Source organism: Budorcas taxicolor, chromosome 4 (genome assembly GCF_023091745.1).
Source record: "Budorcas taxicolor isolate Tak-1 chromosome 4, Takin1.1, whole genome shotgun sequence".
Classification (NCBI taxonomy): Eukaryota; Metazoa; Chordata; class Mammalia; order Artiodactyla; family Bovidae; genus Budorcas; species Budorcas taxicolor.
In genome coordinates this window covers 118353669-118375283 of record NC_068913.1, presented here as the reverse complement: position 1 = coordinate 118375283, position 21615 = coordinate 118353669, and the positions used below count along the sequence as shown (strand labels likewise).

At 48.5% G+C, this 21615-nt stretch overlaps 1 protein-coding gene across 1 annotated transcript in view; it reads right to left on the bottom strand.

Annotated features, from left to right (window-relative positions):
- DPP6 (dipeptidyl peptidase like 6) overlaps window positions 1-21615 on the bottom strand; it is a 795167-nt gene that overhangs the window by 158173 nt on the left and 615379 nt on the right. The window contains exon 7 of the mRNA XM_052638993.1: window positions 6468-6549. Coding sequence (XP_052494953.1) covers window positions 6468-6549 — 82 coding nt within the window. The remainder of the gene's footprint in view (window positions 1-6467; window positions 6550-21615) is intronic.

The window sequence follows — 21615 nt, the reverse complement described above, 5'->3', positions numbered from 1 at the left end:
ATAACATATTGCGTTAAACCTGAAGGGTACCCTTGGTGGAGCTGGTAAATCACTCACTAAACTGGCTCCATCCATTATCTGAGGACACGTCAGGCGATTTCCCTCCCCGTGAATTAATTTCTTGGCTACTGTCATGGACTTCTGTGCCCATGATGAATGTTTTTACAATGAATACCAAATTAACCCAAACTGATTAGAGGCTTTTATAAGTTATTAATGGGATGTCACTCTGGCCTGGTCTTCTCCACATCTACGACGGTTTCATTAAATAATCTCTGCTTGCTGGAAAGATTCGTCTTTCTCCCCTCGTGGGACTTGTCAACGTCGACAGACACTCCCTGCCCCCTTGGTTCCCAGAGCCGGGGGAGCAGCAATGCCCTTGGGGGCCGTGACCTGGAGGTGACGCCCTCGGGGGCTGTGACCTGGGGGTGACGCCCTCAGGGGCTGTGACCTGGGGGTGATGCCCTCTTTCTGCTCAGTTTCTGGGTAAGGTTAGGGTAGAGAGCAGTCAACCAGCTGGAGGTCCCAGGGCGGGGACTCTGGTTTACCAAAGGGAGGAGGAGGCAGGAAGTCTCACCCGCTTTTTAGTTTTCAAGTTTTTTTTTTAATTCCCCTGCCCCTGCTTTACTGAGATGTAACTGACACACGAATTGTCCAAGTTTCAGGTGTGCAGTGTGGGTCTCACGCATCTCTCTACTGCAAAACGATCACCACCGTAGCGTTGTGGACACCTCCATGTCCATCTAGCCACTTAGCCTTTTCCAAGTCAGACAGACAAATACCGTGTGGCCTCACACACTTGTGGGATCTGAAAAATCTGAACTTATGGAAACTGAGAGCAGAAAGTGGCCACCTGGGGCTGGAGGGTGGGGGGCAGGGGTGGGGAGATGCCAGTCATAGGGAACAAGCTTCCAGGTAGAGGGTGAACATGCTGGGGAACCACTGCCCGGGATTCCTGTAAGGAACGTATCCTCTCTGTCTCTCCAGGGATCACCCTGGCAGGGCATCAGGGCAGGGGAACTGTCCCTGGGAACGGTCTTCTCTAAAGACACAGACATCTGAAAACCTAGGTGGAGCCAAAGGCTGAGGGAGGTGATGGTGTGTCTTGTGAACAGCAGCCCTTCCCCGAGAAAAGTCGAAGAAGTTTCGGGGAGGAGACAGCCTTAGACACGCACCTGGACTCTCTCTCGGTTATAGCCAGCATCTCTCTATTCTATCATATGCAGCCTCACTCACCTTCCTGCACAGACCAGACCCTCAGCTGATGATATTCTTATTTTTTCTTATTCCCTACATTTTGGTTAAGCCAAGTAATAACCCTAATAACTACAGCAACAGCAAAGCCGTCACTCAATGAATACTCTCCACACGAGGTTCCACGCCACGTACTTTAAACGGGTTGACTTAACCCTCACGGTGACCCCTACAAGATACACAGTGTTGTCCCCACTTTACAGATAAGGAAAACTGGGGCTTTGAGAGGTTAAGCGTTTTAATCCAGATCGCAGCTTTAAAGTGCAAGGTCTGAATGAGACCCTGCGATGCCCCTGTTTTTGTTATGACTGGTCCTCGATAACAGAACAAACTGTAGAAAACTCCCTGCTCCTCCTGAGGTCTAAGATGAGGACCTTCAGGTTCTGAGACGGACGAGGTGGTTGTGGTGCTAGACCAGGGCTTCCAGGTTCCAACTGGGGTTGGGTCCTGGGCTCCCTGCCCGCACAGCCCACAGTCTGAGCTCAAGGCTGCAGGGCGAGCGCCCGCCACTGGCCCTTCTGTCTGCACCTGGCCGCCACCCTGAGAGCTGAGGGGCCCCCGAGGTGGCCAAGCTCTCTGCAGGCGCCCACCCCAGTGCGGGGCACTCCACTCCTCAGCCCCTCGTTCATCTCCATTCACCTCTCTGCCCTTCATTCCACGTGACCACGTGCTTTCCAGAACAATCTCCTCATCGAGCCTCTCCTGTTGAATTACTGACATTTTGGTAGCATGAATTTTTACAATGTTAACGAGTTGTTTTTTAAAAAGCTTACTTTCTTTTAACTGAAAACTCAAATGACCCAGCGTGAGTGCAAGTGCCTTCAGCTAGGATTTTCCTGAACCCTTCACTAACTCTCAGAAACGTGTCAAGATGCCGTCCTGCGGGAGGAGGCATGAGTCAGCACCAATGGATGGGCACGGTAAGACTCTTGCTTTTCCTTTCTTCTTCTTTTTTTTGTTGACATTTTAGAAAGAAAAATAACCTCTGTTGATAAAGCAGTGTTGTTAAGTAGGTAGGAAAACAGCATTGAGACAGAAGACTCCTAAGAAGTGAGTTGTTTTAAGGCTTAGTTTCCTTAGAAGGGACTTCAGAGTCAGAGCGGTCACACGGCTGACAGGCACAGTCATGACTGACGTGGGGGGTGGCCCAGGGCCCTGCAGAGGGGTCCCCACGAGGCAACCAGGACAACACGGGTGCATGCGTGTCCACAAAGGAAGGCTGCTGGGAGTCGGGGAGGAAGCCCGACACACGCGTGGGGCTGGAGGGGCGCCACGCTGACAGCAGGTGCCTGCATCACCCCAGGAGGAGGCCCCCTCAGAGGCCTGAACCCCGAGCATGCCAGCAGCCGTAAGTGCAAAGCAGCTCACTGCGGGGCCCTCAGAGGCCTGAACCCTGAGCGTGCCAGCAGCCGTAAGCACAAAGCAGGCCCACTGCGGGGCCCTCAGAGGCCTGAACCCCAAGCGTGCCATCAGCCGTAAGCGCAAAGCAGGCCACTGCGGGGCCCTCAGAGGCCTGAACCCCGAGTGTGCCATCAGCCGTAAGCGCAAAGCAGGCCACTGTGGGGCCCTCAGAGGCCTGAACCCCAAGCGTGCCATCAGCCGTAAGCGCAAAGCAGGCCACTGCGGGGCCCTCAGCGTCTGTGTGATTTTGTTAGACGTTTCTAGCAGAGACGACATACAGGGAAATGAAAGGATAATTTAATCATATTCTAGATCAGCAGAGACAAAACCTCACATAAACAGACGAACATGCAGGGAGGGGTGGGCAGGACATCATGAAATGATCAAAGAAAATGGAAATTCTCCATTAGGCAGACATTCATCTGTTAGAGGATAAATGGAGAAAGATACAGTTTGGAGAGATATTCTGATATAGCTTGTATTTCAGTGTAAATCACTACATAGATTGACTGAAAAAGATGGAGGAGGGACTTCCCCGGGGATCCAGTGGTTAAGAATCTGCCTTGCAATGCAGGGGCCTCAGGTTCGATCCCTGGTCAGGGAACCACGATCCCACATGCCCCGGAGCAACGAAGCTTGCTCGCCACCGCACTGGGCTTCCGCCACAGCTAGAGAATCACGCGCTGCTCCGTAACATCCCGCGTACTGCCACTAAGACTCGGCGCAGCCAGATAAACAAGGAAGTAAACAGGCATGTTGGAGTTTCATTTACTTTTTAATTGAAGGATAATTGCTTTACAGAATTTCGCTGTTTTCTGTCAAACCTCAACAAATATTTAAGAACGCAGAATGGGAGGAAGACGAAGCCAGGGGGCAGCTGTTCAGCGGTGAGCGTCTTTTGCCACTTAAATCCCAGCCAAATCCATTTTCCCATCTCGAGGCTTTTGGCAGATAATGCCGAGTTCTGGGAAGCACCCGGTTACCCCTCAGGAAGACCACAGACCGGCACTGCTTCAGCAGCGACTTTCTGGCAGAATGGACACCTCCCCGAAGTCAAGGTTCTCCCTGTCCTCTCTGAGGGCAGGAGCCGGTCAGGCCGTGCTCATCTCCTATGCTGCGATCTGAAGGTCAAATGAAATTTACCCTAAAAGGCAAGAACCAGTAATTGAAGGCCACGTGGAGGCGTGGGAGAAAATGCCTTTCAGCCCCTCCTGGTGGCCCGGGTCACCTTCCTGTGGTTCAGGGGGTCCCCAGCCCAGAGGCATCGTGGGGATCTGGCCACACGGGGAGGAGGTGGTGCCCGGAAAGGCCTTGCTGAACTTTAACTGCAGCTGTGTTCTCTGCTCCCAGAGGAGAAGTACTCATTTCACTCTGACTCATTATAATTAGAGTCGATTTCCTTTGGGGAGCAATATTTACTTTTAAAAATAAAACAGCAATGAGAGATCTGTGAGTGTTTACAAGGCCTGCTTGTGGGTTTCGAAATGTCTTTGCCAAGAGTGCCCACCGGGAGCACCGGGCCCCGGGGGTTGGGCTTTCCCAGGTGAGCACAGCCAAGAGGGCGTTGGGTCCCCTAAACATTCACGAACTGGTGCCTTCCGAGGAAAGGCTGCCAACTCCTGCTCCAACATATAGGATGTTTCCTCAGCACTGAGAGGTATTGCCTTCTAGACTTAGTACAAGAAAAACAGCAAAGTTAAAAATGTTTAAAGTCTCAGATTCCAGGAGCACATGAGTACTCCTGGTACTAAGGCCAAGCAGCAGCAATCATACTTGACTGAACCTTCATTTCCCCGAAGCAGAAAGGAAGCTGAACTTCCTTCACTGTCAGTCACATCCTAAATATACACGGAGGTGCAGACGCATAGCGCTTCCCTGGCGGCTCAGTGGGAAAGAATCTGCCTGCAGTGCAGGAGACCCGGGTTCCGGCCCTGGGTTGGGCAGATCCCCCAGAGGAGGAAATGGCAACTCACTCCACTATTCTTGCCTGGAGAGCCCCATGGACAGAGGAGCTGGGGGCTACCGTCCATGGGGTCGAGAGGAGTCAGACACGATACAGTGACCACACTTTATTTTCTTTCACACACAGATGCCAGCTATTTGCCTCCGTCCAATTATTTTATATGTAAGTGGTTGAGAACCACAAGAACATATCAGCTGACGATTCATCTGTCCGTTCATGCATTTACTTTGGACCTCAACAGTTATTTCCCAAGTGCCAGGCATGGAGTCAGATGCTCAGAATTCACAGATGGAAAGCACTTGGGGCTTAGACCGAGGACCACCCCACCGGGGAGAGATGTGTGGGCAGGAACTCGTGTGTGAAAGGAGTTTGTGTGGTAAGACACTGGGGTGCCCAGAGAGGGGGCCTGGCCACGCGGGCAGAGGGGCCAGAGGAGCTTTCTCAAAGAAGCTGACCCTAGTTCTGCTGCTGGTTATTCTTCAGGAGATGGAAATAACAGCTTCCATAATCGCCTAGCCCAGCCCTGACCGCAGTGCAGCCTGGCCTGAGTCTTCAGCACCCCAGTCTTCTGCAATCTCCTATGGAATTGTGATTTTTTTCCTTGCACAGCGTTTGCAGCTTTGAGCAAAGACAACTCTCCTCTCCTGGCTGTGACTAACTGGTGGATGGGTGTCATTCTGCGAGTCAGCTCGCGGCACCCTCCTGCCCTCTTGTCACTGGTTTAGACCCATTAAATGTGCCTTTTGAAACCTCTGCTCAGTAAGTGTGCAGCACAGGGGACATTCGGGCAGCAGCTAACACAGCCGGGTGGCCTACACCCTCCTGCGTCTTCAAATCAATTCGAGGCAATGGAATTAACACACAACCGAGAAAAAATAATTGTACTATTGGGGAAAGTAAGAAAACTTTAATTCTAAGACAGTAGGCAGTCTGTTCAACAGAATCTCACCCCAAGGTTTTTAACGTGATCATTTTCTGCGCTATTTTAGGAAGAGTTTTAAAGAGGCAGCTTTATTAATTGGCTCAAAGATGTAGAAGAAAATGGTCCGCCGCCATGCCACCTGATCTTCAGGCTGCAGGCGCTTTCCGGAAAGGGTCACGTGACCTTGTTACTGGAACTGACGAGTATCACCCGGTTTTAGATAGAAGCAACGCTAGGGATGAACCCGAGGGCTCACCTCACCCAGATCTTTCATGCAGGAGCTGGGCTAGCCGATGGCAGCCTGGCGTCTAGTTCATGAACTCCCAGGGTTAGAACCCACGTCTTTTAACCACTTGTTCAGACCCCTTTTTGCTACACTGTCTTGGCCATTGGGTATCTCGAAACGCCTTAGTTTTGCCAATTTGAGTGGGAATCCATGGAGCTTTTTGGCGTAAAGCAGAGACGGCCCCAGCAGTTCTGGGCGCTCTGCAGACTCTGTGCTCTGGGAGCCCAGGCCCACAGCAACTGCAAATTTACTTTTCTCATGAAACCCTCCCAAGGAAAGAACCTGAGTCCCACGAGCAGGACCAAAGAGCGTTCCACGACTCCACCGTTCTGACCATCCCATCTGCTGTCCTCCGATGAGGTCCATCTCAGATTCACGGTTAAGTTCACAGACAACACACACGGCCCAGTCAGGGACTGCTTTAAGGACAGCAGGGACCAGAACCAAGGCATATGCTCTTTCAATTTCAACCGAGATCTGTAGCGAAAGAGACGGCCATTTACACATGCAGATGTCCTGGGGTACTTTCCCAAAACGTAATTCACACAGACACAGATTCTGAGTCTAGTGAGATACATTCAGTCTGCAAAACATAAAGTTCATCGTCATGGACACTTGGTCACTGAAAGCGATGTGCTTACCAGCTGCTGACCCTTGGGGCCCCATCCCGCATACTGAAGTTTTGCATTGCTAACTTCCGGTGGATCCAGGCTCTGAGGGTCCCTGAAAGGAAAAAGCAAAGAAAAAGGTGGGAAAGAAGAAGTTAAGATGATGTGATATTATCTTCCACCTGGAGCTCACTCGTGTTTCTTCCACCATATCATTTTCAGGAGCTTGTGTTATTCAATTAAAACATCTCATTCAGCCTCCACTAGATTTCTTCAGATATACATATAATTTACATGAAACTGAAATAGGTTGGTCATTGCTTAACTTCCATAGTAAATATTCATCAAGAGAGAACATGCAGAGAGGTGTGTAGACAGATTTCTAGAATATCCCTAATAGTCAAAATTAAAAATGGAAATGTGCAGCTCTGCAGGGTGTAACTCCCCACAACTTCCATCTCCATCTTTGGCTTTCCCCCTGAGCTGGCTCACTCTTACCTTCCCAAACAGCAGCCTCAGGACAGAGCCCACCCTTTAGTTTGTGCTGATACAGAAGAAGGGTGGGGTGGGGGAAGAAGGAAGTGGTGAAGGAGGGAGGGAGGAAGAGAGGGACAAGGAGAGAAGGGGGAGGATTTTTTTTTTTCTTTTAAGCATCACATTTTTCCTTCTTAATTTATTGATATGCAAAATGCCACACTTTAAAAAATCCTATGTATTTAAATAACGGTCCTAGTGAATAAGTCATAGTAATAAAAGGAAAAACCTAACACTTTTATAAATATTAACTATTTCAGTGTATTTTGTAGCTACCACTGTGTACTCATGTAGGAAAGACTGAAGTTCGAGCTTCTTTCAGACACGTCTGCCGCACATGCCAGGCTCTGCAGAGGAGCGCCTGTCACTGAAATACAGTGTTTTTTGTGCAGAAGACACAGCTGAGAAGGTGCCCATTCGTCTAGAGAGACCAGGGTTGAGTGGTCTTAGGAAAAGACAGATGCTGAGTTTTAGGAGCTGTCTGAACCAAGATGAAGCAAGAAGGGAAGGGAGGTGAGTGAGATGGGCTGATTCAGAGCTTCGATCAGTAGAAAATTCTAAAGTATTAACAAATGCTCAATAGCACTACAAGGACGAAACAGAGTGCACTGCAGACCAAAAGGTGTTAAGGGAGACAGGATAGTCTGCAAAGGCCCCGGGGTTCAGGCACTGTGGAGACGGGTCTGGGGAAACCGCGGAAGCCTGAAGGTGGATGATAAGCGCTAAGCAAGAGTGATAACAGCGGTCGCGGAGAGGCGGACACCCAGGCAGGCAGAAGGGCCTCAACATTCCAGCTTCCAGATGACTTGTAGCCAACTCTGCCTCTGTATGCTTTTAACATTTCAAAGCATTTTCATAAATGTAAGTGCGAAAGGCTTTCTAAGGTTGACTCAAAACCCAGCAGTGATAAAAGTGAGGTAAATTTACATAACAGTACATGTTCTGCATGACAAAAACCACAAATGAAAGATAATTGGCAAACTGGGAGAAAATATTCATAACAAATGAATGGCTAATATCACTATTACATAAAAACTCTAAAACTATCAAGGTTATAAAAGAACAAGCAAAAAGAAACACAAGAAAAAGACATGAAAAGATAATTCACAAAAATACAGAGAAATGTATTAAAAAGGACTCAAACGCATTCAAAAATTAGAGAAATATAAACTGAAACTACACTGATATCATTTCTCACCGACACACATACACTCACACATATACAGACAGATCCAAAATCCAGTTATGTGTGTATCTACAGGTTAGTGCACATAGCTACACGCCCTTGCTCTGTTCATGGAGAAGCCTAGACCCAGGGACACCCAGGAGAAAACGAGCCTACCCTGGACCCTCATCCTGGTCTCTGAGCACCATCTTCCAATTAAAAAAGAACAGGGCTTGCAGGAGGAGAAACCATAAACAGGCTGCTGCTGCTGCTGCTGCTAAGTTGCTTCAGTCGTGTCCGACTCTGTGCAACCCCATAGACGGCAGTCCACCAGGCTCCCCGGTCCCTGGGATTCTCCAGGCAAGAACACTGGAGTGGCTTGCCATTTCCTTCTCCAATGCATGAGAGTGAAAAGTGAAAGTGAAGTTGCTCAATCGTGTCTGACTCTTCGCGACCCCACGGACTGCAGCCTACCAGGCTCCTCCGTCCATGGGATTTTCCAGGCAAGAGTACTGGAGTGGGGTGCCATTGCCTTCTCCCAACAGCAAAAATGCAAGATGAGTCTGGAACATCTCATGGACCAGAAAATACGGAAAGACTCAGAAAAGATAGAGCTTGCTAACAGAAGGCAGAAGCTAAAGCTCGCATGGCCAAAGGTGGAATAATCTGAGCAACAGAATCAAGAACAATAATGACCCAGAGAATAAGTATTCATGAGCCTTACTAATATAAAGAAGAGGGGAGAGCAGCTCCCCTCATAACAGAATTCCAATCAATAAATGCAGAATAAGGAAAGAGCATCCCCCTTGGGGGAACAGCAGAGAGATGACTGCTGCAGACAAGATCCATGATGGATGCTGAAGTTAGCAGGGAAAGTCTGAAGAGAAATGATTTGCATAGTCTCAAAGTATCTCCTGCAAGATGCTTATCACCCCAAAGGAGAAGATAGCAACTTCCCAAGGAGAAACCTGGAAGACAGCAACTTAACCAAGAGATCAAGGTCAGCATCACCAGAAGTAAAACATGTCAGCATCAGGACCACCCAGCCAGGTGCACTGAGAAAAATAAATCATCATATATTCGGTACTGTCAACTGGCGAGAGTGAAAGTCGCTCCGTTGTGTCCGACTCTTTGCCACCCCATGGACTATACAGCCCATGGAATTCTCCAGGCCAGAATACTGGAGTGGGTAGCCTTTCTCTTCTCCATGGGATCTTCCCAACCCAGGGATCGAACCCAGGTCTCCTGCATTGCAGGTGGATTCTTTACCAGCTGAGCCACCAAGGAAGCCCAAGAATACTGGAGTGGGTAGCCCATCCCCTCTCCAGCGGATCTTCCCGACCCAGGAATCGAACCGAGGTCTCCTGACTTGCAGGCTGATTCTTTACCAGTTGAGCTATCAAGGAAGCTCATCACTGGCAACGCCCATTATCAATTCCCAGGGAATAAACATAGAATCTGGGTAAAAAAAGAAATCTAACCTGTTTACCCCCTTGTGCTTCATGTAATCCCACTTGCTCACAGGGGACCAGATGCAGAGGCCTCGCCCCTGGCCCTTCAGACCACCAGAGTTTCTGGGGTGAAATCGCAGCTCCGCCACCTCGCCTCAGGGGTGTGTGCAGAGATGCGGCACACATCTCTGTGACTCAAGATGGCGGCGCCCCACCCCTTGAGCCCCGCTCCTCGAGCCCCGCCCCCGCCCCGACCACGCTTGATAAAGCAGCCCTAACCCGACGTGCAGAAGAGCATGTGTTCTGAAGGCCAGCCTCCCACCTCAGCGTCCTTCTAGTCCTTACATCAGAGGACGAAGCTCCTCTCTGCTGCTGAGCTCAGATCCTTCTCCTTCTACTGGCTCCTCACACGGCAGGAGGGCCGCTGTTGGGAACCAACTGGGGTGGGTCGGTAACAGCATCTTTGCTAAGAATGCATCGCCTCTCTCCAATCATGAATAAACTTCAGACAAACCCAGATGGAGGCGCTCAGCCAAACAGCTGACCAGCGATCTTCAAAAGTGACCTTTCTTCCCACAAAAGGGAAGGGAAGACGGAGGACATGTCACAGCCTGGAGGGGGCTGAGGGGAATTACTGCCTGCAAGAATGTGGGATTCTGATACAGGGAAAAAAGCACTGATGGAAAAGCTGGTCAAGTGCACATGAGGTCTGCCCTTGAGTGAATAACACTGTACCAGTGTTAATTTTCTGTTCCTGATAATAACACCATGGGTATGAAACACTGATACATTAACAGCAGGAGAAGCCGAGTGAGGCATAGAAGAGAACTCTGTAGTATTTTTGCAACTTTTGTTCGTCTAAAATTACTTCAAAATAAAAAGCTAAAACTATTCTGAAGAATCTTAGTAGCTTACAGCTCGTTGGTTATAAAAATTATTATAGTATGTAATGAAAAGTTGGAGAATTTCCCCAACCCTGACATACTGTGATACTGATTCAATAATTGAAAAACCATGACTTCTGTATCTAACACAGCGACAGCGCTCAATACACGCATTTGAATAAACAAACAAGATGGATGGACTACAGATGGATGGATGGTACTAAGGGAAATAACTTTAGCAGGTTTAAAGGTCTAATGAATTCACCTGTCCTGGGTTTACAGAATTTTCGAAGCACAGAGGACAGGGTAGGGGATCAGAAAGAAGTAGCCTTACTTATTACTGAAAATTAGCTTGTTCGGTTATGATTTCTAGCAGGTGTCTAGGATACTCACAATAGCTGATGAACTTCTCTCTGATCTAACAACTGTGAATTCCTGTAAAAATTTCCATAAGTGCTGCCCAGAGATCATACCTCCAGTAGGTAAACTGTCTCAGAAGGCTGGCTGAGCGCCAGGCCAATGCGCCCGCCCACACACACGCGTCCAGCCTCATTACCTCCGCTCCCCTGTGCTCAGGAGACCGTTTCTCCTTCTCTAGAGACGACAGACAAGTGTCCACAGCCTGGAGGCAGCAAAGTTATAGGAAGAGCCTCAGGGTAGCGATCAGAAGTCTAGCGCCCAGGTTCCAGCTTCCTGAGGCACAGGCCATGCGTCTGGGCTGATCACACGTGAGCACAGATCCCGTGATTCAACAGGATACGAGACTGTATATACTGACGGCAGGCAACACAGCACTTGAAAGTGAAAGTGTTTCTCGCTCGGTCGTGTCCAACTCTCTGCGACCCTGTGGACTGTAGCCCGCCAAGCTCCTCTGTCCGTGGAATCCTCCAGGCAAGAATGCTGGAGTGGGTTGCCATTCCCTTCTCCAGGGGATCTTCCCAACCAGGGACTGAACCTGCGTCTCCTGCACTGCGGGCAAACTCTTTACCACTGAGCCGCCAGGGCAGCCCATTATCTAGTACATACTTGGTAAATGCCCACTTACTCACTGGCAAACTGGTAAATCCCCTGGGGTAGGAAATGGCAACCCACTCCAGTCTTCTTGGAAAATTCCATGGGCAGAGGAGCCTGGAGGGCTACAGTCCATGGGGTTGCAAAGAATTGGACACAACTGAGCAAGTGAGTGCACACAGACACACGCGCACGCACACACACACACACAAATTGCACCACAAATTCTATGTAATTTTAACAAAAGGTCCAATCACATATCAACTGTAAGGACAAATTTACAGAACTCAGCAACCCAACACATGACCTATATTCTTATATTAGATTGGAGCTTGGTACAGAAAAGTTAGCTCTTAACCATACACTCCACATCTGTTTCTGTAAAATAAACCTGTATTTTTGTATCTGCACGTGATTATGTCGGATTCTTTTCCTTTCACGTTAAAAGTGCATCTCTTCCAGCCTCCCCCTCTCCCTGACACACCCAGACCCCTGGAACCAGCAGAGAAAAGCACGGAGCCAACCGGAGTCCCTCCCCTCACTGGGACTAACCCACCTGTCGCTGTCCTTACTAGGGCTTGGGTGCTTGCCAGCCTCTCGACACCAACTCCAATCTCTCCTCTCTCTTCACGTCCCCTTTCATCTGCTGCCCCCTTCCTCCTCTGCTCTGAGCAGAGACCCACCTGTGGGGCAGACGGGAAGGGGCCTAGTTCTGGTCACCTTCCAGGAGGAACTTGCTGCTCTGAAGGAAACGGCAGCCCACTCCAGTATTCTTGCCTGAAATCCCATGGACAGAGGAGCCTGGAGGGCTACAGTCCATGGGGTCGCAGAGAGTCAGACACGACTGAGCACGCACACACACACACGTGCACACACACACGCATGCACATGCACACATACACGTACATGCAGCTGATTTACAATGCTGTGTTAACTTCTGCTGTACAGCAAAGATTAAGTTACACATATAAATACATTTTTCCATATTCTCCCCCATTATGGTTTATTACAGGATGCTGAACATAGTTCCCTGGGCTGCACAGAAGACCTGTCTGCTCATCCGTTAGGTGACAGCTTGCATCTGTTAACTCCAAACTCCCAATCCATCCCCCAGCCCCTTCCCTCTGCACTCACAGGTCTGCTCTCTCCATCTCTGAGTGTGTTTCTGCTTGGCACGTACGTCCATTTGTGCCGTAGTTTGGATCTCTCATGGAAGAGACGCGTGTGGTGTTCCTCTTTTCCTGACTTCCTTCACTTAGTGAGATAGTGTAATCTAGGCCCATCCATGGTGCTGCAAACGGCATTATTTCGGTCCTTTTATGGCTGAGCAATATTTCATTGTATACACACAGACACCACACACATTGTCCTTTTTCCTTCACCTGGTGATGCACACGGAGCTTACTGCCATGTCATAGCTGCTGTACACAGTGCAGCTAGGAACGTAGAGGTGAATGTATCTTTTTGAATTATACGTTTTGTCCAGATACATGCTCAGAAGTGGGACTGCTGGAAATGACAGCTCTGTTTGTAGCTTTTTCGGAACCTCCATACTGTTCTCCATAGTGGCTGCACCAACTTACATCCCCACCAGCGGGGCAGGAGGGCCCACTTTGCGGTGGAGTAACTCTCATGAAGCCCCAGATTCCCGAGGACTGGCTCTGTCTGCTCTTTCTACTTTGTCCTCTCTCTTCATTGTTACTTTTTCCAAGGGGTACTTTCCCATTTACATACGAGACAAGCCTACCAAAGGGACAGAGAAAACACCATTTCATTCATTTATGATTCACCCCTGTCTTTCCTCTGGAACCTCAAGAAGTAGGTCACATGCAGGGGTCATTTTCTGACCTTCCAGCCTGTTTTCAACCTAGGGGAGTGTGGCTTCCATCCCACTGTGGAGCTGGGCTGCTCCTAAGGTCTCCCATCACCACTGAGTTGCCAAACTCTCCTTCTGTGGGCTCTTCTTCCGCCTCCTCCTCGAAACTGAGTGTCCTGGGCTCCATTGGCCCACCTGCCCCTCGCACTGCACTCCCACCCTGGTGATCTCCCTACAGGCATTTTCGCTGTTGTTCAGCTATTCAGTCATGTCCGACTCTTTGTGACCCCATGGACTGCAGCACGCCAGGCTTCCCTGTCCATCACCAACTCCTGGAGCTTGCTCAAACCCATGTCCACTGAGTCGGTGACGCCATCCAACCATCTCATCCTCTGTCATCCCCTTCTCCTCTTGCCCTCAATATTACCCAGCATCGGGGTATTTTCTAATGAGTTGGCTCTCGCATCAGGTGGCCAAAGTATTGGAGCTTCAGCATCTGTCCTTCCATTGAATATTCGGGGTTGATTTTGTTTAGGATTGACTGGTTTGACCTCCTTGCTGTCCAAGGGATTCTCAAGAGTCCTCTCCAGCACCACAGTCTGAAAACATCAATTCTTTGGTGCTTAGCTTTCTTTATAGTCCAACTCTCATGTCTGTACATGAATACTGGAAAAACCATAGCTTTGACTAGGTGGACCTTTGTTGGCAAAGTAATGTCTCTGCTTTTTAATATGCTGTCTAGGTTTGTCATAGCTTTTCTTTGAAGGAGCAAGCATCTTTTAATTTCATGGCTGCAGTCACATCCCCAGTGATTCTGGAGCCCAATAAAATGGTCTCTCACTGTTTCCATTGTTTCCCCATCTATTTGCCATGATCTTCAATTTTTGAACATTGAGTTTTAAGCCAGGCTTTTTCACTTTCCTCTTTCACTTTCATCAAGAGGCTCTTTAGTTCTTCTTCACTTTCTGTTTTAAGTGTGGTGTCATCTGCATATCTGAGGTTATTGATACTTCTCCCGGCAATCTTGATTCCAGCTTGTGCTTCATCCAGCCTGGCATTTTGCATGATGTCCTCTGCATAGAAGTTAAATAAGCAGGGTGACAATATACAGCCTTGACCTACTCCTTTCCCTATTTGAAACAACCAGTCTGTTGTTTCACATCCGGTTCTAACTGTTGCTTCTTGACCTACATACAGATTTCTCAGTAGGCAGGTAAGGTGGTCTGGTATTCCCATCTCTTGAAGAATTTTCGTTTGCTGTGGTCCACACAGTCAAAGGCTTTAGTGTAGTCAATGAAACAGAAGTAGATTTTTTTTGGAATTCTCTTGCTTTTTCTGTGATCCAGCTGATGCTGGCAATTTGATCTCTGGTTCCTCTACCTTTTCTAAATCCAGCTTGAACATCTGGAAGTTCTCGGTTCACATACTTTTGAAACCTAAGTTGGAGGATTTTCAGCATGACCTTACTAGCGTGCGAGATGACCGCAATTGTGCGGTCATTTGAACATTCACAGTCACGGTCAATCTCAATTCCTACTCTGAGGAGCACCAAGATCACATCCCAGCCCGGGTCTCCCCCACACCTCAGATGGCATATGGGGCGTCTCCACTGGGCCATCCCCTAGTCCTCAGTATTGACACGAGTGAACTGAGCCCTCTCTGCCTCTGCCTGGTCGTGCAAGCTGGGAATCTGCTCCAGGCATCTTAGAGGTCAAGCAGCCAACGCTATGCATTGTGGGTCAAATTCTGTCCCCCCAGAGGAGATGCTGAGTCCTGACCTTATTTTTAAATAGGCTCCTGGCTGACATCATCACATTAATATAAGGTCATTCTGGAAAAGGAGAGAGGCTGATGGAAATCTGGTGGCTGGAGTCTTCATAAGAAGATGAGACGCAGAGAACAGACACAGAGGGAGAAGGGCACGTGACGATGGAGGCAGAGATCAGAGCGAGGTGCCTGCAAGCCAAGGCGTGCCAGGGCCCGAGTGCATCCTCCAGGGGCCGGAGGAGGCGAGAAAGAGTCCCCCCGAGAAGTGTCAGAGGGAGCGCGATCTCGCTGACACCCCAATTTCAGACCACTGACTTTCAGAACCGGGAGAGAATAAATTCCCGTTGCTTTAAGCCACTCGGTTCGTGGTAACTTGTTACTATAGCCCCAAGAAACTTCATTTCTCAGAGCAATTGAAGCCCTGAGTCGTAAGTGATTTGCTCAAGGACACATAGCTGATTAACTTTTGTTTGAAGGTAAATCTCCTGCTTTGGTCAAAGGGAAAAAAAAATTCTCCAACAGACTGAAGAACAAAGCAGGAAGACGCTCAGAGGGGAGACCAAGGAAGCTTTGTCTGCTGACTTCTTGCTGTGCTTTCATATGGCTTCACGTGGAGGAGGCTTCTCCATCACAGAGGCCCGGATGCCAGCTCCACACAGCTCCCCCAGCTGCGGGGACCACTTGCAGATCTCTCTGCCTTGAGCCCAAGACCTGGTTCCCTGTCATCAAATGATTTTCCATCATGGACTGGGTTATTCTCAAGGGTGAGTGTGTGTGTGTGTGAGAGAGAGAGATACACATAGAGAGAATAAGAAAGAAAATGCAGAAAGCTATGGATTTATTTGGGGATTGGTTGGTGCCTTCTACCCTTTTGCTATCTTCCTTTCTATTTACTATTTATTTTTAAAAATCCACGGTAAGCTCTGTGATGAATCATCTCCAGGATAGAGATGAATTCGTTAAAAAAAAGATTAAGGAAGAATAAAATTATCTGGACTTCCTATATCTCAAAATAATCATGCCATCCGTTCTTATTTTGCTTATTTGAGCAATAAACAAAATAGGGCATAAATCATGTTGAATTTTGAAAAGCAAATTAATGTAGCCAAGTTTACTCATTTATCTTCCAACGGGAGTTCAGGGGATTGAAAAGCTTCCCAACAAAAACGGCATTTGGCAAAGAAAAGCAAAGAAAATTGCTTATTTGGTTCCTAAACTTTTACGGTGAAAGACATCAGAAAATAGCATTATTAGTGTGGAACGAAGTATGTACCTTGCATGGTGGGTAATATAAAAATAAAAGATATACTCCCAGTTGTAGCATAGGGTCTGACACATTGTAGATGTCTATGTATACTGACTAAATAATAAACAAATGGATGGCTGATGGGTAAATATAGTGTCTAGTCTAGGGTTTGCGATATCTTAAGCTGATTCAGAACTTAAAGCTTTGTGTTATCATTTTTATGTATATCTTAAATTACACAATTTAATCCTTTAGGGCAGGCATCCTTCTAGGCACAAACCCTTCCTGAATGGCCAGCACTTGAGTGCGTGTCTTACCACTCATCTTAAGATGCTTCTATATCTATGATCTATGGGAAGTTCCTTTCCTTGTGAAAGATCTGGACATCGAAGTTTCCAGGCAGAGAAGCTCTCTCACTGAGAGAGTGACTAGGGGAGGCTTGTTCGGAAGTATCTGTGACATCTCCACCCACCCCATCTACAGGGACACTTTAATGTGGGAGTGTGCACTCAGTCACTCAGCCGTGTCTGACTCTCTATGACCCCGTGGACCCCGCCAGGCTCCTCTGTCCCCGGGGATTCTCCAGGCAGGAATACTGGAGTGGGTAGCCATTCCCTTCTCCAGGGGATCTTCCCAGCCCAGGGATCGAACCCGAGTCTCCACGTCTCCTGGGTCGGCAGGCGGGTTCTTTACCACTGAGATACCTCGGAAGTCCCATACTCTAATATACATGATGACAAGCACAGGTATTAAATAAAACCACACAGGAAGATCAGCTCTAAATACAAGGAGAGGAGAGGGAGGAGGAAGGGGAGTAGGAGCCCTCACTGCGGCTGCTCCAGGTGTCAACACTCACGGGCAAAGCCTAGGTGCAAGGTGACCTCTGCTCTGCTCATGACCTGGCGTCAAGCCGTCACGCTCTTACTGCCTCCCCAGGACGCGCTCCCTGAATCGGAATTCCCATGCTTCCCCCTGGAAAGGGTGGACAGTCTCAGAGGAGATGACAGCAGGCAGCGAACCCAAGCTCCCTGCTGGCCCTCTGGAGGGAGGGGGCGGCGTCTGCATGGGGAGGGAGCCCACCCCTGTCCATTTCCCCACCACACCCAGGGGCCAGTGGGGGCTGTGTGAGCCAAACTAAAGGAGCCCGGCCAGGTCAGGGTGCAGTCCGCGTGCCTCTCAGCCTGGCCCCCACCCCCTCTAGAAGGTCTGATGCTCAGAGCAGGCCCCATGAACACCCCACGGTGCCGCACGGGGCTGCCACTCTGCAGGGCCTGGGGGACCTGACCTTTCCACGCTCTCCTCCCCACATCACCACATGCCTCTCCTTGCTCCTGCTCCTCCAGGCCCCCGTCTCTAGGAGCAGACACCCAGACAGTGTGACAACACACGTCCTGTACTCTCGGGTGAAATTACAGCGGGCCGCAACGCCCTAACTCAGTGCCCTTCTGAGTAGGAGAGAACGTGCCTTCGGATCAGACACAGATGAAATGCCAAGAGCCCACGCCCAGGCAGTATCGCCTCCGGGTGAGACGCTCAACCTTTCTGAGCTCTTCCAGTTTCTTCTCTGTGACATGGGGTTGTTCCTCAGGGGGCTACGGCGAGGTGTAGGTGAGCAGATCCGGCAATGGTCCTAGAAACCAGGGCAGAGGTGTTACCGCTCTGTTTCTGCTGATGACAGTGGAGGAGCTGGGGGACGGGAGAGGGGGCACGATTCACTCGTTCAGGGCTTTCCAAAGCAAGATGGCCCCTGCGGCCTCAGGCTCTCGGACTCTCAGGCACCTTCGGTTCAGGGGATCTCTGCAGGCAGGGTGGCAGTGTGGACGCCCTCTGTGTTCACAGCGAGTGTGCCAGTCTGGGCGTCTGAGTGAACTCCTTTAGAATAAATACATTTGTTTACCTTCTCGGAGGTTCCACCTTGCACCATGCAGCAGTAAAAACAAGTTTTTGACAGCATGGTATTGGCACGAAAACAGACATAGGGATCAACAGAACAAAATAGAGAGTCCAGAAATAAACCGACACACCTATGGTCAATTAACCTTCGACAGAGGAGGCAAGAATATACAGTGGGCAAAAGACAGTCTCTTCAGCAAGTGGGGTGAGGCTGGACAGCCACATGTAAGTCAATGGAGTTAGAACACCATACACAAAAATAAATTCAAAATGGCCTTAAGACTTACATAGAAGACACAATACCATAAAACGCCACAACAAAGGCAAAACTTTATCAAAGAAAAACACCAATACGGTATACTAACGCATATATATGCAATTTAGAAAGATGGTAATGATAACCCCATAGGCGAGACAGCAGAAGAAACATAGATGTATAGATCAGTCTTTTGGACTCTGTGGGAGAGGGAGAGGGTGGGATGATTTGGGAGAATGGCATTGAAACGTATAATATCATATAAGAAACGAATCGCCAGTCCAGGTTCGATGCAGGATATAGGATGCTCGGGGCTGGTGCGCTGGGATGACCCAGAGGGATGGTACGGGGAGGGAGGTGGGACAGGGGTTCAGGATGGAGAACACGTGTATACCTGTGGTGGATTCATGTTGATGTATGGCAAAACCAATACAATATTGTAAAGCAATCAGCCTCCAATTAACCTAAATAAATTTAAATAAAAAAAACTTTATCTGACAGAAATTGTACCAGTGTTTTTGTAGGTCAGTAAACAGCTTTCCCTGGTGGTTAAGCTGGTAAAGAACCCACCTGCAATGCAGGAGACCTGGGTTCAATCCCTGGGTTGGGAAGATTCCTCTGGAGAAGGGAATGGAACCCACCCCACTATTCTGGCCTGGAGAATTTCATGGACTGTATAGTCCACGGGGTCATAAAGAGTCAGACACAGCTGAGCAACTTTCACTTTCATTTTCTCCCAAGACAAGAGATTTAAAAGCAAAAATAAATAAATGGGACCTAACCGAACTTACAAACTTTTACACAGCAAAGGAAACCATTAACAAAACAAAAAGAGAACACACAGCCTGGGAGGAAATATTTGCAAATGATGTGACCAACAAGAGCTTAGTATCCAAAATATACATAAAGCTCACACAACCCAACAACAGAAAAACCACCCAATCAAAAAATGGGCAGAAGACTAAACAGACATTTCTCCAAAGAAGACCTACAGATGGCCAAAGGGCACACGGCAACATGCTCATCATTGCTATTTATTAGAGAGATTCAAAGCGAAGCTACAATGAGCTGCCACCTCAAGCCTGTGCGCATGACCATCATTAAAAAGTCTACACATAATAAATGCTGGAGAGGATGTGGAGAACAGGGAACCCTCTTGCACTGTTGGTGGGAATGCAAATTGGTGCAGCCATTACGGAAAACAGTACGGAGATTCCTTCAAACACTAGAGTTGCCCTTTGATCCAGCAAAAATCTCTAACTTGAAAAGATACACACATCCGTAGGTTAACAGCAGCACGAGTCACAGCCGACAAGATACGGAAGCAACGTGAACGTCCATCAGCAGACGAGTGGGTGAAGATGCGGTATACACACACACAGGGGAGTATCACTCAGCCCCCAAGAGAGTGACATCACGCCGTCTGCCGTTACGGGGACGGACCCGGGGATTATCACACTAAGCGCAGGACGTCAGGAAAAGACAAATACCACACAGCAGCAGTTATATGCGGAATCTAACATACGACGTAAACGAACGTTCCCACCAGACAGAAGCAGACTCACAGACGCTGGAAACAGACTAGTGGTCGCCGGGGTGGGGAGCGGATGGAAACTATTGCACGCAGAGCGGGTAAACAACACGGTCTCGCCGCATAGCGCAAGGAACCACATTCAGCGTCGTGCAACGAACCATAATGGAAAGAATACGTATGTATAACTGAATCCCTTGCTGCACAGCAGAAATTAACGCAACACTGTAAGTCAGCTACACCTCAATAAAATTGAAAAACACAAGTGTTTGATCATTTCAAGGGCTCTTTTGTTCCTGCTTCTAGTAAAATTCCAGGACAGAACAAAAGAACCGAAGAAGGGTGCCATAGAAAGCACGCTTACAGGAAGCCATCACTGGCTTGCTTCTCGGCCTGCCTCTGGAGTGAAATGAGCTCCCAGCCCTGGAGACTGGGGAGAACGGGACGAGCCCTTTGAGGAAGTGCATGGAGTGAGCAGCCAGCTCAGAAGGGTGCTCTGTCCCCTTCCCCCTCAGAGGGTTGGCACTTCCTCCCCCGCCCTTCCTGCAGCTTCTCACCCTCTCTGCCTGCTCACTGGTATCGGTTCTCGGAGTCTGGGGAAATGCGCTATTATGGGCCCAGAGACACATTGCTCAAAACCCTTTTATCTCAGGGGTGGTTTCAGCAAACAGAAATGGTGTAAAAGACAGGTAATCTAAACCTGGAAACTCCAGAGCTATTTGAGAGCTTTCTTTTGTGATTTAGAAGCAAGGTTGGCACTTATATGAATAGCTGATGAGTGAACATCGGTCACACGCAGGGCAGCAAGGCAGCGAGTGATGGAGACACAGGGGGAACTGGTCTCTGGGTGGTCCACATCCCTTTACCAGCTGGCAGTATTTGAGGATGAAACACACGTTTTGAGAGGAATTTCTCTCAAAAGCAGGCAGTACTGGCGGAAGATGGCATTCATTAATAACAAGGTCCCTTCAAGTTTCTGCTATCGAGCAATTGCTAAAACATTAGCTAGACTGAAAAACTGCCAACGTGTCAACAGAATAAACAATCGTACGAGCAGATTAGAGTGTTAAAAGTTGGGGACTCTGGAAGTCACCGCTTCATTACGAATCCTTACAAATCCCCAGGGTCCTAAACACTTTTGTCATCACTAGCAAGTATCATCACAGATACGGCGGGAAGGACATCTTTTCCTGTTTCTACACTTCAGACATTTGCTTCTACTATTTCTTAAAGGCTTTCCAAAAAATTTATATTTTTCTATTCAAGCATCTCTTCCAAGAAGAGATGGGATATTCAGTAGGAATGCTGGACAGTTTGGAGATTTGCTGTGAGAAGTCATACTATTTAAATATGGACTGTACATAACTGGATGGGAGGCTATGCATCTTACTTATCAAGGAACTTCTAATACTTCTTACATCGAAGCCTGCAGAAAGCTGGGATAAAGAAGGTGACCTTTCACACAATGAGAGCAGGGCTGTTACATAATACCCTCTGCCCACAGTCTTCAAGTCAGTCCAGATCTGAATTTCAGGACAGATTGTGTGGATGTAGTTTAAAAATGCGTATCTGATATATACTGACATATTTAAAATATAAACCATAGAGAGAAAACCCAGCAAATCTT